This window comes from Colletotrichum tamarilloi, assembly GCF_030869305.1.
Source record: "Colletotrichum tamarilloi strain Tom-12 chromosome Unknown Scaffold_7.1, whole genome shotgun sequence".
In the NCBI taxonomy this organism is placed as follows: Eukaryota; Fungi; Ascomycota; class Sordariomycetes; order Glomerellales; family Glomerellaceae; genus Colletotrichum; species Colletotrichum tamarilloi.
This window is the reverse complement of record NW_026849390.1, coordinates 453,348-467,036: the sequence shown is the minus strand read 5'-3', so window position 1 is coordinate 467,036 and position 13,689 is coordinate 453,348. Positions and strand designations below refer to the sequence as shown.

Sequence of the window (13,689 nt, the reverse complement as noted above, 5' to 3'; positions counted from 1 at the left end):
GATGTGTGAATTGAATGATCAGCAGCCTCTCGATTTGCTCATCCCGTTCCAAGGTGTTGTAGTGTCGCTGGCAACTATTGCCACAAAGCGAACAACACGCTGAGGCACCTACGCACCTGTGCAGTAGTTATGTCTTGGAAGAAAGTCTTTAACTGCAGGAGAAGTCGGTTGAGAAAGTATCGAGTGTGCGAGTCTTGACGACGGAAAGAAGTCTTGAGAAAGCCACAGAGCAGGTAGCCGGCGTGACATCTGCAGGTACCTATGCAAGCAAAGCGCCTGCTTCCCCGCCTACTATGCAGGGGCCCTGGGTAGTAGGCGCCGGGGCTGATTCTGGCTGCATTCCTGGACCTTAATTCTGCAAACAACATATCTTCTCATTGATCATTCCGGCAAAAGAAAACCTCACAACTTCTAAGGCTTTGTTGAGAAACTTCTGGCATTGCAGTCTCAGTGTGCGAATACCAGTGGAGCAGCATCGGCGCCCGGGAGGGCAGCCATCACCGGAGCATTGCCTCCTGGTCATACAAAGCTATCATACAAAGCTATCAATAATACTACCCGCAAAACACAGGACTTTCTCTCTATGACAGAGCCATTGGGATGGGTCCCAACACTTGTTGTCATCCCTTCTAATGGCAACTGCTCACACTCAGCCGAAGTGGATGAGCATCTCCAACTGGAAAACCCGACATAAAGCCAATGAACACGAGAGCCGAATGGACTTTGGCATCTCTTGATGCACAGCTGGCGCCTCTGAGAGACATCTGGCAGCACCTGGTAACGTATCACGTTCCTTGGTCAAAGTCCTAGATTCAAGAGCCCAATCTGGTTCACCGAACGTCGTCAGACGGGTAAAAGTGGGACGGGGAACTAGGCATCTTCACGTTGTCATCATACCGATAGATAATCACCTTAATTGACTTACGTTCTCGAAAGATGCCAACCAACGCTTGTCGCGGGCACGTATCGCCATGGCAGAATACAAGGCAATACTACCCATCAGCCCTCAAGGGTAAGAAGAGGAACGAAAGCACCGGCATCAATCACAAGGATTGAGCTGACATCCTTAGGTCCATCATCTCGGACTCCAGCGCGGCCCCCGAGCAAAAGCCAGTTGTCCGTGTCACTAAAGTGAAGCTATCGCGTACAAGCACACGCAAGGTACGCACCGGGTGCATCACCTGTAAGAAACGTCACATCAAATGTGACGAGTCCAAACCACATTGCGGCAACTGTCTGCAGACCCGCGGCCACTGTGAAGGCTATCTCCCGGATCAGAAGAAGAACAAAAAGTCCTCAGGGCCCGCAGAACTCTGTTGGGATTCTACCCAGGCCATCATCCCTCGAGTATCAGCAGTAGCAGTAGCATCGCCCACGGCGCAGACAAAACTGCACATCAACACGGTCGACTTCCGCGATGACCACAGCATGTCCTACTTCCAGGAGTTCGTCGGCCTGGTCCGAGGCCCCTGGATGAGAGCTGCCTCTACCGGCGATCTGTGGGAAGTCATGCTGCCCCAGCTGTCCCGCAACAATGGCACTCTCCGCTCCGCCGCCATGGCCATCGGCGCCTTGAGCGTGTGGTACCGCCAGTCCGCCCATGTCTCCCTCCATGCCATCACCGTACCCGACCAGCCCACCGCGCAAGGAGACACTCACTACTTCCAGGCTGTAGCTCACTACTGCGACTCTCTTAAGATGCAGTGTAGACGGGCCTCTGCCCAGGACGCCGTCTTCCTCTCTGTCCTCCTCCTCTTCTTTGAGACTCTTCGGGGCAATAGGAAAGCCGCCCTCGATCACGTCAACCACGCTCTGTCCCTTCTCCTCGCCCTCGTGACGGATACAGATGCCCACCATCGCCTAGCCGACCTCGCGCCTAACCCGATGCCCGTCATTGGCGCCGTGGCAGATGTCTTCAACCACTTGGCGAAGCAGGCCCGCACCGTCTTCAGGAATCGTATCCGCGACGGCCCTCCCCTCCCAAATCTTGCAAAGCGCCTGCAGAGTACGAATCAGACAATGGAGACCTTCATGATGCTCCTCAACCAGACGCAGAGCGAAGCCGCCAATTCACCAGAGTCTTATCCTGACTCGTTTGATACCCTCGAGCAGTTTGAGCAGATTTGGCCTGCCATTCGACGTCACCAGGCCGCCATGGGCGCCGTCATGGAGGACGTATTCAAGACCTCTGGCCTGCGTGGCGCAGACGACGACGTCACCATCACCAAGCTCCACTACGAGCTCTTTGGAAACCCTCGCATCGTCAGCTTCTGTGAAAACTTCCACAAGTCCATGGTGAAGCTCAACACGGGCTTCCAACCCCTCTTCAACCGAATCATGCACGCCGACGTCGGGTCCCCGACCTACCTCCGCGCCATCCTCCTGCGCATCGAGTTCATGGGCGTCTACATCTTCAGCAACGCCCCCTCCTTTATCGAAGACGCGAGCGCCCGCGCCCTGACGCCGCTGTACCGCGAGTACATCTCCCTCGCGCACATCGCCACGCGGGCCGCCAAGAAGGAGTTCGAGACGAACCCGGCCCACCACCTCTCGCTGCAGTGCAGCCTGAGCTGGTGCCTCCTCGTCATCTCCATGTTCTGCCGCGACCCCCTCGTCCGCGACGAGGCCATGTGGATCCTCAAGGAGTACCCGGGCCAGGACGGCATATGGAGCATCCGCGCCCTGTACGCCCTGGCTTTGCGGAACCGTCACGTCGAGCGGGTGAACGCCGTCGGCACGCCCGACGAACAGTGGCGCCGGCTGTGGCGCCGCGAGTTCGTCTTCGAGGACAGCGGCGACCGCGTCGTGCTGCGGTACATGGAGAGAGATGAGGTGACCGAAAAGTGGCAGCTGGTGGAAGAGGCAGCCGATATCCCCAGAGATGGCGGGGAGGCCCAGTGGAAGCGGCAGGCCCTCACGATACATAGCGGACTGCTCATCTTGGACCTGTTTAATGCCGTGGCTCAGGGTGACATGGATACGAGGTTACCGATTGGCAGGCCATGCTGAGAGATGGGAGAGACTGAAAGAGAGAGAGGCATGTTTCTAGATGCGATTCAAAGTGACGTCTCTAAATATGCTAGTTTGATACCCCCGACAATGAATCTGAACAAAAACGCAGTACATTTCCAACAACGCTGTCTGTTTGATGAGGATGGTTTGAGACTTCTACTTATACACTTCGTTCACTTTCGGCTACAACGTTCCTACGCCCTTCCTCCTGTCATGGACTGAAAACTACTGGTCGAGTGCCTGACTTTGACACTGTTACGAACCATGTTAGCAAAGCACGATCATTCAAGTTAGGCGGAACCAAAAGAAGCGCAACTTACCATTTCCCAGTACACGCCCTGTTTCCGAATAAGCTCGCCATGGCTTCCCTTCTCCACCACCCGCCCCTCGCTAAACACGAAAATCACGTCTGCGTTTTGAATCGTCGACAGCCGGTGCGCCACGGCGACGACGGTGCGGCCGTCGCGCGCCCTCTCGAAAGCCGCCTGCACAATCTTCTCCGACTCGGAGTCGAGCGCCGACGTGGCCTCGTCCAACAACAAAAGCTTCGGCTCGCGGATGAGGGCGCGCGCGATGGCGATGCGCTGCTTCTGGCCACCCGACATGGAGACGCCCTTGGCGCCGACGTCGGTGTCATACCCTTCGGGCAGCGAGATGATGAAGTCGTGGATGAAGGCGTCGATGCAGACCTCGTGGATCCTCTCGTCCGATATGCTGCTGGGGTCGTCGATGCCGAAGAGGATGTTGTCCCGGACCGTGCCGCGGAACATGATGGGCTCTTGCGGCACGAGGGAGAGGTTCCGACGGTAGTCGTAGACGTCGAGCTCGTTGATGTCTACGCCGTTGCAGAGGATGGAGCCGTGGTTCCGGTTCAGGTCGTAGAAGCGTTCCAGAAGCGAGATGATTGTGGTCTTGCCGCATCCCGAGGGTCCGACAAAGGCCGCGTACTGGCCCTTTTCGATGGTCAAGTTCAGACCCTCGAATACGACGACGTCGCGCGTGGGGTACTTGAAGTGGACATCTTGCAGCTCGATCCGCACACCGCCTTCGGACTCGACAATGTCTTCCACCCCTCTCGTCGCACTCTGGCCGACGTCTGCCGACTCCCGAACGTTGAGGATCCGGTCCGCCGCCGCGGCTGCTTGCGCGGCGCTGGGCGCCACGGCTAGCGTTTGACTCGCTGCTTCGGCGCCCTGAATGATGGCCATGAAGCAGACGAAGAACGCCTCCATGGAATACTCGCCTGTGGCGAGGAGCCTGCCGCCGTAATAGAACACCAACGCCTGGCAACCGAGACTCACGCTGTCGGCAAATCCATACAGCGCAGCTGTCCACTGTGCTTTGCGGCGAGCCTCGAGGATGTGACCGTTTAGGAGCTTCTCGTACCGCGCATTGATTGTGGACTCCATGCCGAGAGAGGAGACAGTCCTAATTGCTCCAATGGCCTCAGTGGCAAACTGCGAGCTCTCTCCGAAAACAGCCATGTTCATCTTGTCGAATTGGACCTCGTGTCTGTACTTCCAGAGACCTGCGCCCAACATAATTGGCATCGTGATGAACATGGCAACCAGACCGAGCTTCCAGCCAAAAATGAGAGCGATGATGACACATCCGAGAACGGTGAAGACACCAGAGAGCAACATGGCCAGGTTCAGCCCGAGGAGTTCCTCCAGCAACTTCGCATCGCCCGAAACCCTGGCGCTCAGAGCGCCGTGGGAGTTCTTGTCCTGGTCGAAAAAGCTAATCTTCTGGTGAAGCATGTCGGTCAAATATTGCCTCTTGTACTCGGCGCTGACGAAGTACTGCAGCCGCAGGCCGACCCAGCCCTGAGCGACGTACGCGAGGCCGACGCCCCCAGCGAGGGCGAGCCACATCAGACCCCAAAAGCTCGCCTGTCTCCTCAGCTCATCGCCAGTTAGTAGGAAGACGGCAATGACTTTGGAAAACAGCCATGCTTGTATCGGTGTGCCGGCCGCGGTCGCCATGCAAGATAAGATGACGGCTGCATACGACGTCCACTTTGCTCGCCTCTCAAAAAGAAGCTTACCAAAGCTGCGGACCAGGCCTCGGGGCTCATGAGACGAATCACCCTCAGCAGTGTCGCTAAAGGCGGCACTTCTGAAGTGCTCATGGCCATTGACCTTCTCCTCTGTTTCCGAATCAAGCCCAGACGTAGATGCCTCGGACACCGACTTTCCAGGCGTTGACAAGTTCAGTGCTTGAGCTCTTACCAGGGAGCTGTAGACACTGGATGGATCGCTCAGGAGGCTTTGATGGGTTCCTTGCTCGACCGCCTGTCCTTTTTGGAGAACCACAATGTTGTCTGCTTTCTTGATGGTTGAAAGCCGATGGGCGATGGTAATGGTAGTTCGGCCCTGTGTCACTCTGTCGAGTGCTGCCTGGACTATCTTCTCACTCTTGGCGTCGATAGCACTGGTTGCTTCGTCGAGAATGATGATGCGCGGCTTCTTGATGATACTTCTAGCAATGGCAAGTCGTTGTTTTTGACCGCCTGAAAGCTTCGCTCCGCCGTCGCCGACTCGCGTATCATAGCCCTGTAAAAAAGTTTAAAGTCAGCCAAAAGCTCCTTCAACGCGATCAGCTGCTAAGGAGAAGCAATTATAATTTACTCACATCAGGTAGTCGGCTGATAAACTCATGAGCGTACGATTCCTGGCATGCGTCACGAACAAGCTCCCGTTTCACCGTCTCAGGCTCCTTCTCCCACTCGGTCCCAATGAGACCATTCGCAACGTTGCTGAAGATGGTGTTATTGAAGAGGAAGGGCTCCTGCTGGACCAGACCGACTTGGGACCTCCACCACTTGAGGTCGAGATCCTCCAGGTTCACGCCGCCGACGGTGATTGAGCCGGCCAACTCGGGTCGAATGAGTGACTTTGACTCGTCGGTGACGCTCTCGACCCTCTCAGCTCCCGGTTTCTCGGACGATGCATCATCCACGACCCGGGGCAAGGCGTGCTGCTCCCTCAGACTATACCACCGCTCCAGCAAGCCGACGATGGTGCTCTTGCCCGATCCGGATGGGCCAACGAGGGCGACATTCTGGCCTGGTTGTATGCGGAAGCTCAGTGAGTTGAGAACCTTGACTCCAGCTCGGCTAGGGTATTCGAACGTCACGTCCTCAAAGACAATATCCTCTGCATCGATTTCTGGCTTCAGAGTACCGGAAGGAGGCAAAGGAGCGTCGATCACCGTGAATAGCTCACATGCCGCGACCATTGCCTTGCTTACAGCGATGACCGGGGTTGAAATCCTCTCCAATGAGGTCAGAATCATCATGACGGACATGAGAACCACGACAACCACGCCAGCATCGCTGAGGGCACCGGCAATATATCTCTGAGTGCCGTACCAGAAAGCCAGGCCGAACGCGCCGAATACGCCAAAGAACTAAAGACATATTAGCTCTCACTTACACTTTAGGAACTCAGCTAAACAGGAGAGTAAAACGTACGATGAGGCCAAACTGAATTGCAACAACGGGAGCAGTTTTCTGAGCCCGTCTCCTGGCTTCGTGCACCCATGCCTCGTAGCGAGAGATAATGTGCTTCTGCGCACCGCAAGCCATGACCAACCGCACTCCGCCGAGAGCCTCGCTGGCGATCGCGGTGCCCTGAGCATCAGCTTCCGTCGTTTCAGTCTCCCCCTTTACAATCACCGGTAAGCAGAAGGACAGAACCAAGAGAATGTACAAGATCAGCGACGAAGTCACCAAGGTGAGATCCCAGCTCCAAATGAAGGCAATGACCAGGGCCGCCCAGATCGTGCCGTTGAATTGCAAGAATGTCCCTAGACGATCAGAGATGCCGATTTGCAAGGTGGCAGACGTGCCAGTGATGGCCGTCGCGGCGGCGCCGGGCGGCATTGAGTCAATGACGTGGATCGACTGGTCGAACAGCGAGCGGAGGTAGTGCAGGCGGATAGCGGACGAGAGCCGGATCCCAATCATTCGGAAGCAGAACTTATTGATGGCGTTAAGGAACCAGCGACCGAGGAAGAGTGCCGTGATGTAAAGGGCCTGGCGGTTCAGGAGGCTCTCAAACTGCGCCGTGGTGACGGTCGAGCCGTTAGCAAAGTAGCCTGTGAACTGGCCGACGAGCTGGCCAAAGATGATGTTCATCAGAGGTAGCGTCACACCCGCGGCGATGGACGCGAACGCCGCAACCACGTAGACGAAGAAGTCCCATTTCGTTGCATAGGTGAAGACCCTGAGATAATCCGCAAACTTTGGCTTTCGCACCGGAGCCTGTGTACCCGTCGTCGAGGTGATCTCGTCGGTTCGGACTGGAATCTTCGCCATATTTTGGCACCACCTTCGTAGGTGTCGTCGTGCCCCTTGAGCTTGATCTTCTTTCTGGCGTATAGATATCGATGTCGTGCAAAGAGGCTTTCCGTCCTAGATTAGTGCCCCTTTTTTCGCCTTCCGTGTAAGTCTGACAGTTTCCTTCCAGACTTTGACAGGAGAAGGAAATTGAAGGTTACTTTTGGGGGTGTGAGAAATCCGACCATCCGGATTGCTTTCCTGCTTGCTTCATCCATCCTGATGACTTTTTGTCCCATTGATGTTTTGACGTCAGAAGGTCCGACCTCGTGCTTCAAGGCGACGGACGTCCTTTTCCTCTGGTTCTTGGGCCTCTTTGTTGCCCTATCTTGTTTTCCTTCTGGACGGCAATGTGCATGCAGCAAATCGAAACGAGGCACTGCTGTCGATAGGCCGTGTAAGTGGAGGTCCGAGAATAAAAAACGAGCTGAGAGCTATTACATGATGAGACTATCTCTCTCGCGACGGCGAGACCGAGGTGAAAAACCATAAAAAGTCTGATGACAACTTGAAGTGAGATTTCTTAGTCTTCCATAGACTCGGAACCTGGTGAAAGCCCGACGCAACGTCTCCCTTCCATTTTCGTACTCCTTTCCGCAGTCCGTCTCTGGGAAGCTCATCCCGCGCTGGATGCTGTCTCAGACGGACACTTGACAGATTGCGAACTACTGCAAGGGCCTCACTAGCAACCGTTTTTGGAAGGCGTAGAGCCGTGCGCTCGGGAACCCGGGTTCGATCCAGGAGACAGGCGGCGAGTTTGGGCCAATCACGGCAGTCTTCTCATACCCGACTCTCCGTAGACAATCTTTCAAGTAAGACTAAGGCAAGCAGCCCAAAGCAAAGACTTATGCATCGGTGAAAGGTGGGAAACACGTCCTCGGGGCTCGGAGTTGCGCTTGCAAGACAGATACTGATACGGGTGGCGATGCTGCAAGCTGCAGAGCGTACCGGCGTGAGGAAGGAAGCTATCGCTTCCCCCTTCTTCGACTCCAAGGCATGGAACTCTGTGAAGCGGACTTTCTGCGTCAAAGTCTTTGCGCTTGCGCTTGCGCTTGACGGAAGACAATTTCCAAGCTTCCCTTTCTCTTCTCACAATGTCGATACTGCCTTGGGCCAATTAGGCAAGGAGTCAAAGCTGAGAAACTAAGGCCAACAGTTCCGGGAACTATTGACCAAAGCTGCTGTTCATCGGAATGTCCCTCACAACGAGGTTAGCCTTTTTGCAAGCCTCACTTGATCCCTCGAGCATAGTTGCGCTCCCGTCCTATTCCTAGAGGCGCACGAATTCAGGTGACTGAATTCAGTTGGCCTTCTAAAGTTTGTCTGGAAGAGATAGAGTCATGGAAGACTATGTGTTGAGCCCAAACCGCTTCCGCCGTGTCCGTGGGAGCTCCTGCATAATGAGGCTGCGCACCACTGACTGGTTTCCAATCGTCGAGGCGGATTCTTGTAGCAGGCGAGATCTTTGGCTCATGTCGTCTGCTCCGGTGTGTTCCATCTGCTTTGTCAGCTCGGACAGATCTTGTACACCGAAAGTTGATATCTTGAAGAACACCACCGTTCCGGGGAGTCGGAAGTAACTCAGTGACTGAATGGTTATGGTAGTCAAAGGCTCCGTAGCATCTTATGCGCTGTCGTTTTACTCGGCAGCAACTGCCTACTTTTCGGGCTCAACTTTCTACAGCTCCCTTGTCCAGCGCTTGACAGTAGTCAGATGTGCCCCCTTTGCAGCCCAACTAAATGCTAGGAGGAACCAAAACTCATAAGATGATCTGTGGCGTTTGGCCCCCGAAGAACGATGGTTATCATACGCGAACGTGATTGCATCTTGGCCACAAATCTAGCAGAACTTTAGTCATTGGGTATCTCTCTTCATGGGCCGTGTTTCCGTCTTCTCTCGACTAGACCGACTCGTTTGTTACGCTTTGCTGATCACATGTATCCACGTATACCCCGTATCACGCCCGACTTTTTCTCCTTCTTGTCGCTGCTGCTACCGCCACCGCCGCCGCCACCACTACCTCCTTCCTCCTTCTTCTTCCCCTTTTCATCTTTCCGTCGATTCTGTACTCCGCCTGGAAAGAAAAAGAAAAACAATTCTCAATTAGTTGATCCGCCAGAACCCATCTCGGAGCCGAAGCCGGGCCGATGTTCCAGACTCACCTCTGCCGAAGTATCTCGGATCTGTCGTGGTCGGGCTAATGGCCTCGTCCGTCTCAATCGGGCTGGAAGGTACGGGTGGGAGGTGCGCGCTCGAGGGGACCGGAGTCGACGGCTTCGACATGATTGGCGGTGTCGCATTGTACGACGTCGGGTTGAGGAAGTCGTGCTCCGACAAGACCCTGTGGATCCCCGAGTGACTACCTCTCGTCGTGACCGGACTGCTCGAGTGCGTCGACCCTTCCCCGTCACCGTCCATGCGGAAGACGAAATCGCCCCGGCCGTGAGAGTTCGAAGATCCTACCGAGAACCGGTTCTCCTCTAGCTGCGACTGCAGCACCGTGTACTTCCTCATCAGGCTGGTGTATTGCTTTTGAAGCTCAGCCTGCTTTGCCCGACTCGCAGCTAGCGCGCTCTCGACCGCCGCCTTGGTTTCGGCGTTCCGTCTGTTGTGAATGCCTTCATGCGCCTCTAATAGTTTCGAGTTAAGCACGCCAATTTGCGTTTGGAAGAGCTTCTTCGTCTTCTGGAGCTCCCCCTCGCGCGCTTGAAGCTTCAAGTCCAAGATCTCGGCTCGGTTTTCTGCTTCCGCAGCAGATGTGATTGCCGCCTGTCTTTCTGCCTCCTTGGCTTGCAGGTTTCTTTCAGAGATCGACAGCCGCTCTACATCAGCCTTCAAGCGGTCGTTCTCGGCAGCATTGATTTCCACGGACTGCATGGTCTGCTTCGAATTTAGCTCCTTGACCTCAGCGTCACACACCAATTTCTTCAGTTTCTCGCTCTCTTCACGTGCACCCTGCAACTCTTGCTGCAGAGACTGGATCTCTGTCTTGGTCTTCCTCGACTCCTCACGCAGAGTTCGCAGTTTTGCGGATAAGTCGGATTCCCACTTCTTGGCCAACGTTCGGCTCTTTTCTGATTCTTTCCTGATTTGATTCTCGGCCTTCTTTGAGTCTTCCAACCGCTTCCTCAGCGTCCGGTTCGTCAAGATAAGATTCTGTGTTTCGGCTTCACTTGCAGCTTCCCGAACTTGTTTGCGGCGCAATTCGCCGATATGCGCCATGTGTTGCTGCTTGAGATACCTTTCAAAGTTCAAATCATTGTGGAGTAGCAGAATCTGCCTCTGCAAATGTGCGACTTGAGATTGTCCTTCAGCAACAGACGTCGGCGTAGAAATGACTGGCAGAGATGGAGGCATGTGGCCAGTAGGGGCCTTCTCCGCTGCTGAATCTGGGTGGCTCAGCGCGAGTGATGGAACGCTATCATTGGCCAAAGACTGATGGAGTCCTGACTTGATAGCTTTGTTCGATTGAATCATGTCCTGCAAATGGGTGTGGGAGGTCGACGGAACTAGCTGAGGGGGCAACGTCGGACTGTCCCCAGCGATGTCTGCCTTGGGGGCCTCCAAGGAGTTTCTGTGGGAAGGCTGACTTGAAAGCGAGCTTCGACCTTGGCCAGTCGAATGCACGTGGCTGCTTGCTCTCGAGTTTTGGTCAAGATCTTGATTGCTTCTCCAGCTCTCAGCGCCAGGTTCCAAGCTGCATCCGCTGAGCAAGGCAGGACCGAGACCGTCTCGATCAGATTCATCGCTGAGAAGGGAGCTGTCACCCTCAGCAGACTGCATGCTGTCCGGTTCGATAGCTGCGAACCCTTCGGGAGAGAAACGCAGTGCCATGCACTCGGCCACGACTTCTGCTGGTTCGCTAGTCATCCATCGACCAAAATCGGTCTTTTCAGACTCGATTGTCAGGGTATAGAAGTTTGGGTGCAGAAGATGGCTTTGCCTGTACCGCTCAGACTTGTACCTAATCTCTGTTGGTTGAACTTCCACTTCGTCCGCATTAGCCGCGTTAGCATGTCGAAGATAACGTTGCGGCTTCCTAATGTAGTCCATGAAATTGATGGGATACAAGCCGTAGAGGACGGTAAAGTAGTTGGCGAGATGAGGGACCTCGATGTCGTCGGTCTCGGGAGAGTACTGGCATGTCTCCCAGCCTGAAGGCGACGCAAGGCTCTTCTGCTCGCTTTCATCTGATGTTGCCTCGATAATACCCGTCCGTTCGCTGTCCCAGAAGAGCAACCGCGCATAGATATTGAACAAGTTCGGGAGATGTGGCACCAAGGAACTAGGCATATGTGGCAATATCATGATGAGGGCGGTGATGGCCATCGAGATGGCCGTAGTCGATGTGTCCTGTTGCAGGCATCGCAGCAGATTATTGAACAGCGGCGTCTGCAGTATCAGGTGTAGGTGTGGCGGTTGGCTCTGGACAAATTCGCACAGCAGTTTGGCCGCCCTCGCGCGGAATTCACTCCGCACAAAGCACGTATCTAATGCGAAAAGAAAATCCTGCCATAGCATAAGAATACTGGTCGCACCCACGACGGAAACGATGTTGACGTACCTTGGGCTTCTTCCTGCCATACGTAATCAAGGCCTGGCGTATTGCGCGCTCGCTGGATTGTGCAGTCAAGTCACTTTCAGACTGTATCTTATAGTACTTTTCTAGCCATGATGACAAGAGCCTCTTGGCGAAAGGGTTCACAACCCGTTCTTCATTTGGGTCGTCTTCCTCGTGCGCATCCAACATGAGAACCTCTAGCGTCGCATGGTGAGACTCTTCCATCAAGCCCTTCTCCCGAGTAAAGTTCTCCAGGATCGGGTCGTTGAGTAGATCCCACCACTTGAGAAGGCGGGCCGGGGTGCGGATCGCAGGCACCAGGAGTCGGAAGACGTGGACGAAGGCAGCATACTTGGGTGGTGCACCCTTAACATGCTTATCCCAGATGCCGAGGAAGTCATCTTGTAGTCGCTCGGCGCTCGAATCCTCGTATTTCTCGTGCTTGTTCAGGTAGGCATCGATGACTTGGGCGACATCGTCGGGCAGTGGAAGAGAAGGCGAGGCAAAGAAGGACGTCAAGGCTTTGGACAGGTCCTTGAGAGACCTAGAAAGTCTGGTATTAACCTTATCGTGTGCGTTGTCGCAAGTCGCAGGCGCAGGTAAGTTGCGGGATGGAATATCGCGCACCACATTACGCAGGCGACCCAGGTTGTAGGGAAATGAAGGGAAAAGACGAAGAGGGAACACAGTCTGACCACTTACGCTGACGACGCCATTTTGTTAGCGGTGACTCTTCATCGAGCCTCACGATGTTCTTCGCTTGTGGAAAAAGCAAGGCAAGGTCCGTCTGTGGGCGCAGGTGGGCAAGTCGAGATCATGCAACTGTCAGGCAACGGCAACGGAATCTGCTGATGCAAGGTACAAGCTTTGCTGGGGACCCTCTCTCGAACAAGGCCGGGAACGCTGTAGAAGGCCGATAAGATAGGTTGGATCATTGGACGGCACGCTACAAGGCATGGGAGGGGCCTGACGGAAGACCACTGTTCGGCAGGACGCGGCCAAACAGCTTTGCAACACAGCTTGTGGTTGGTCTCGCTTAGTCTTGCTGTGGGGCCTGGCCTGCTGGGTCTCACAGTGCTCTGTCGCAACTCGCAGGGCTCAATTCATTGCCAGTGCGACACCTCCAAGGGCGGGCGACGCCGCAAGGAAAGAGAGTTCAAAGTGGAGATACTTGGATCTCGGTGTTCCGGATGCCCTGCAGGCATGTACCGGGACCCACCAGTGACCTCACGGGGAGACTAACCCCGCAATCCGCGAAAGAGCGCCATGCACCGTGGGCCACCGATGCACCCGACCCCAGAAAACGTACGGGAGACAGTGGGGCCATTGGACCACTTGAAGCTGTTGTGGGTTGTGGCCTTTTCCAGAAACGCACCTGATCAGTCACTCAATGGCCAGTTGACTCAGCTGAGCTGGACGAGGGCAAGCGGACCGTATGTAGCACGCGTGGGCAGGAGGGGTTGCTTTGGTTTGAAGCCGGCCAACTGCGTAGATCCAAAGGGGGGAAGGGGGACATACCGCCAGGAGAGGTACCTCAACGTCCACCTCAAGGTGATGCGTGAGGAGGTAGACATTCCGGAATGGAAGTCAGCTAAGGTCAGGTAAACCGTAACGAGGTAAGGAGAAGAAGAGGTCTGGTGGGTTGGTGGTGCAACTGCCAACCCCTCCTTTGACCACCTTTGACCAGATGACTCGACCCTTATTACTTCCTTCCCCTCCCCTCCTTCCATCCAAATAGCTCAGAGCTTCCCTCTTCTCCTTCCACTTCCACTT

The 13,689-nt window shown here is 55.0% G+C and overlaps 3 protein-coding genes across 3 annotated transcripts; 1 reads left to right on the top strand and 2 right to left on the bottom strand.

The window, feature by feature from the left end:
* Window positions 1-971: 971 nt before the first annotated feature.
* On the top strand, window positions 972-3,009 carry CTAM01_03085 (uncharacterized protein; the record flags this gene model as incomplete). The annotated part of the gene is made up of 2 exons (XM_060519123.1): window positions 972-1,012; window positions 1,071-3,009. 2 exons carry the CDS (start codon window positions 972-974, stop codon window positions 3,007-3,009), a joined length of 1,980 nt encoding a protein of 659 aa, XP_060386122.1.
* A 228-nt stretch (window positions 3,010-3,237) lies between these two features.
* CTAM01_03084 (ABC transporter) lies at window positions 3,238-7,333 on the bottom strand (the record flags this gene model as incomplete). Its single annotated transcript, XM_060519122.1, has 4 exons — window positions 3,238-3,264; window positions 3,333-5,567; window positions 5,647-6,423; window positions 6,488-7,333. The coding sequence occupies 4 exons, from the start codon at window positions 7,331-7,333 to the stop codon at window positions 3,238-3,240; spliced, it is 3,885 nt and encodes a 1,294-aa protein (XP_060386121.1).
* A 1,953-nt stretch (window positions 7,334-9,286) lies between these two features.
* On the bottom strand, window positions 9,287-12,632 carry CTAM01_03083 (uncharacterized protein; the record flags this gene model as incomplete). The annotated part of the gene is made up of 4 exons (XM_060519121.1): window positions 9,287-9,429; window positions 9,518-11,864; window positions 11,920-12,460; window positions 12,619-12,632. 4 exons carry the CDS (start codon window positions 12,630-12,632, stop codon window positions 9,287-9,289), a joined length of 3,045 nt encoding a protein of 1,014 aa, XP_060386120.1.
* Window positions 12,633-13,689: the final 1,057 nt, after the last annotated feature.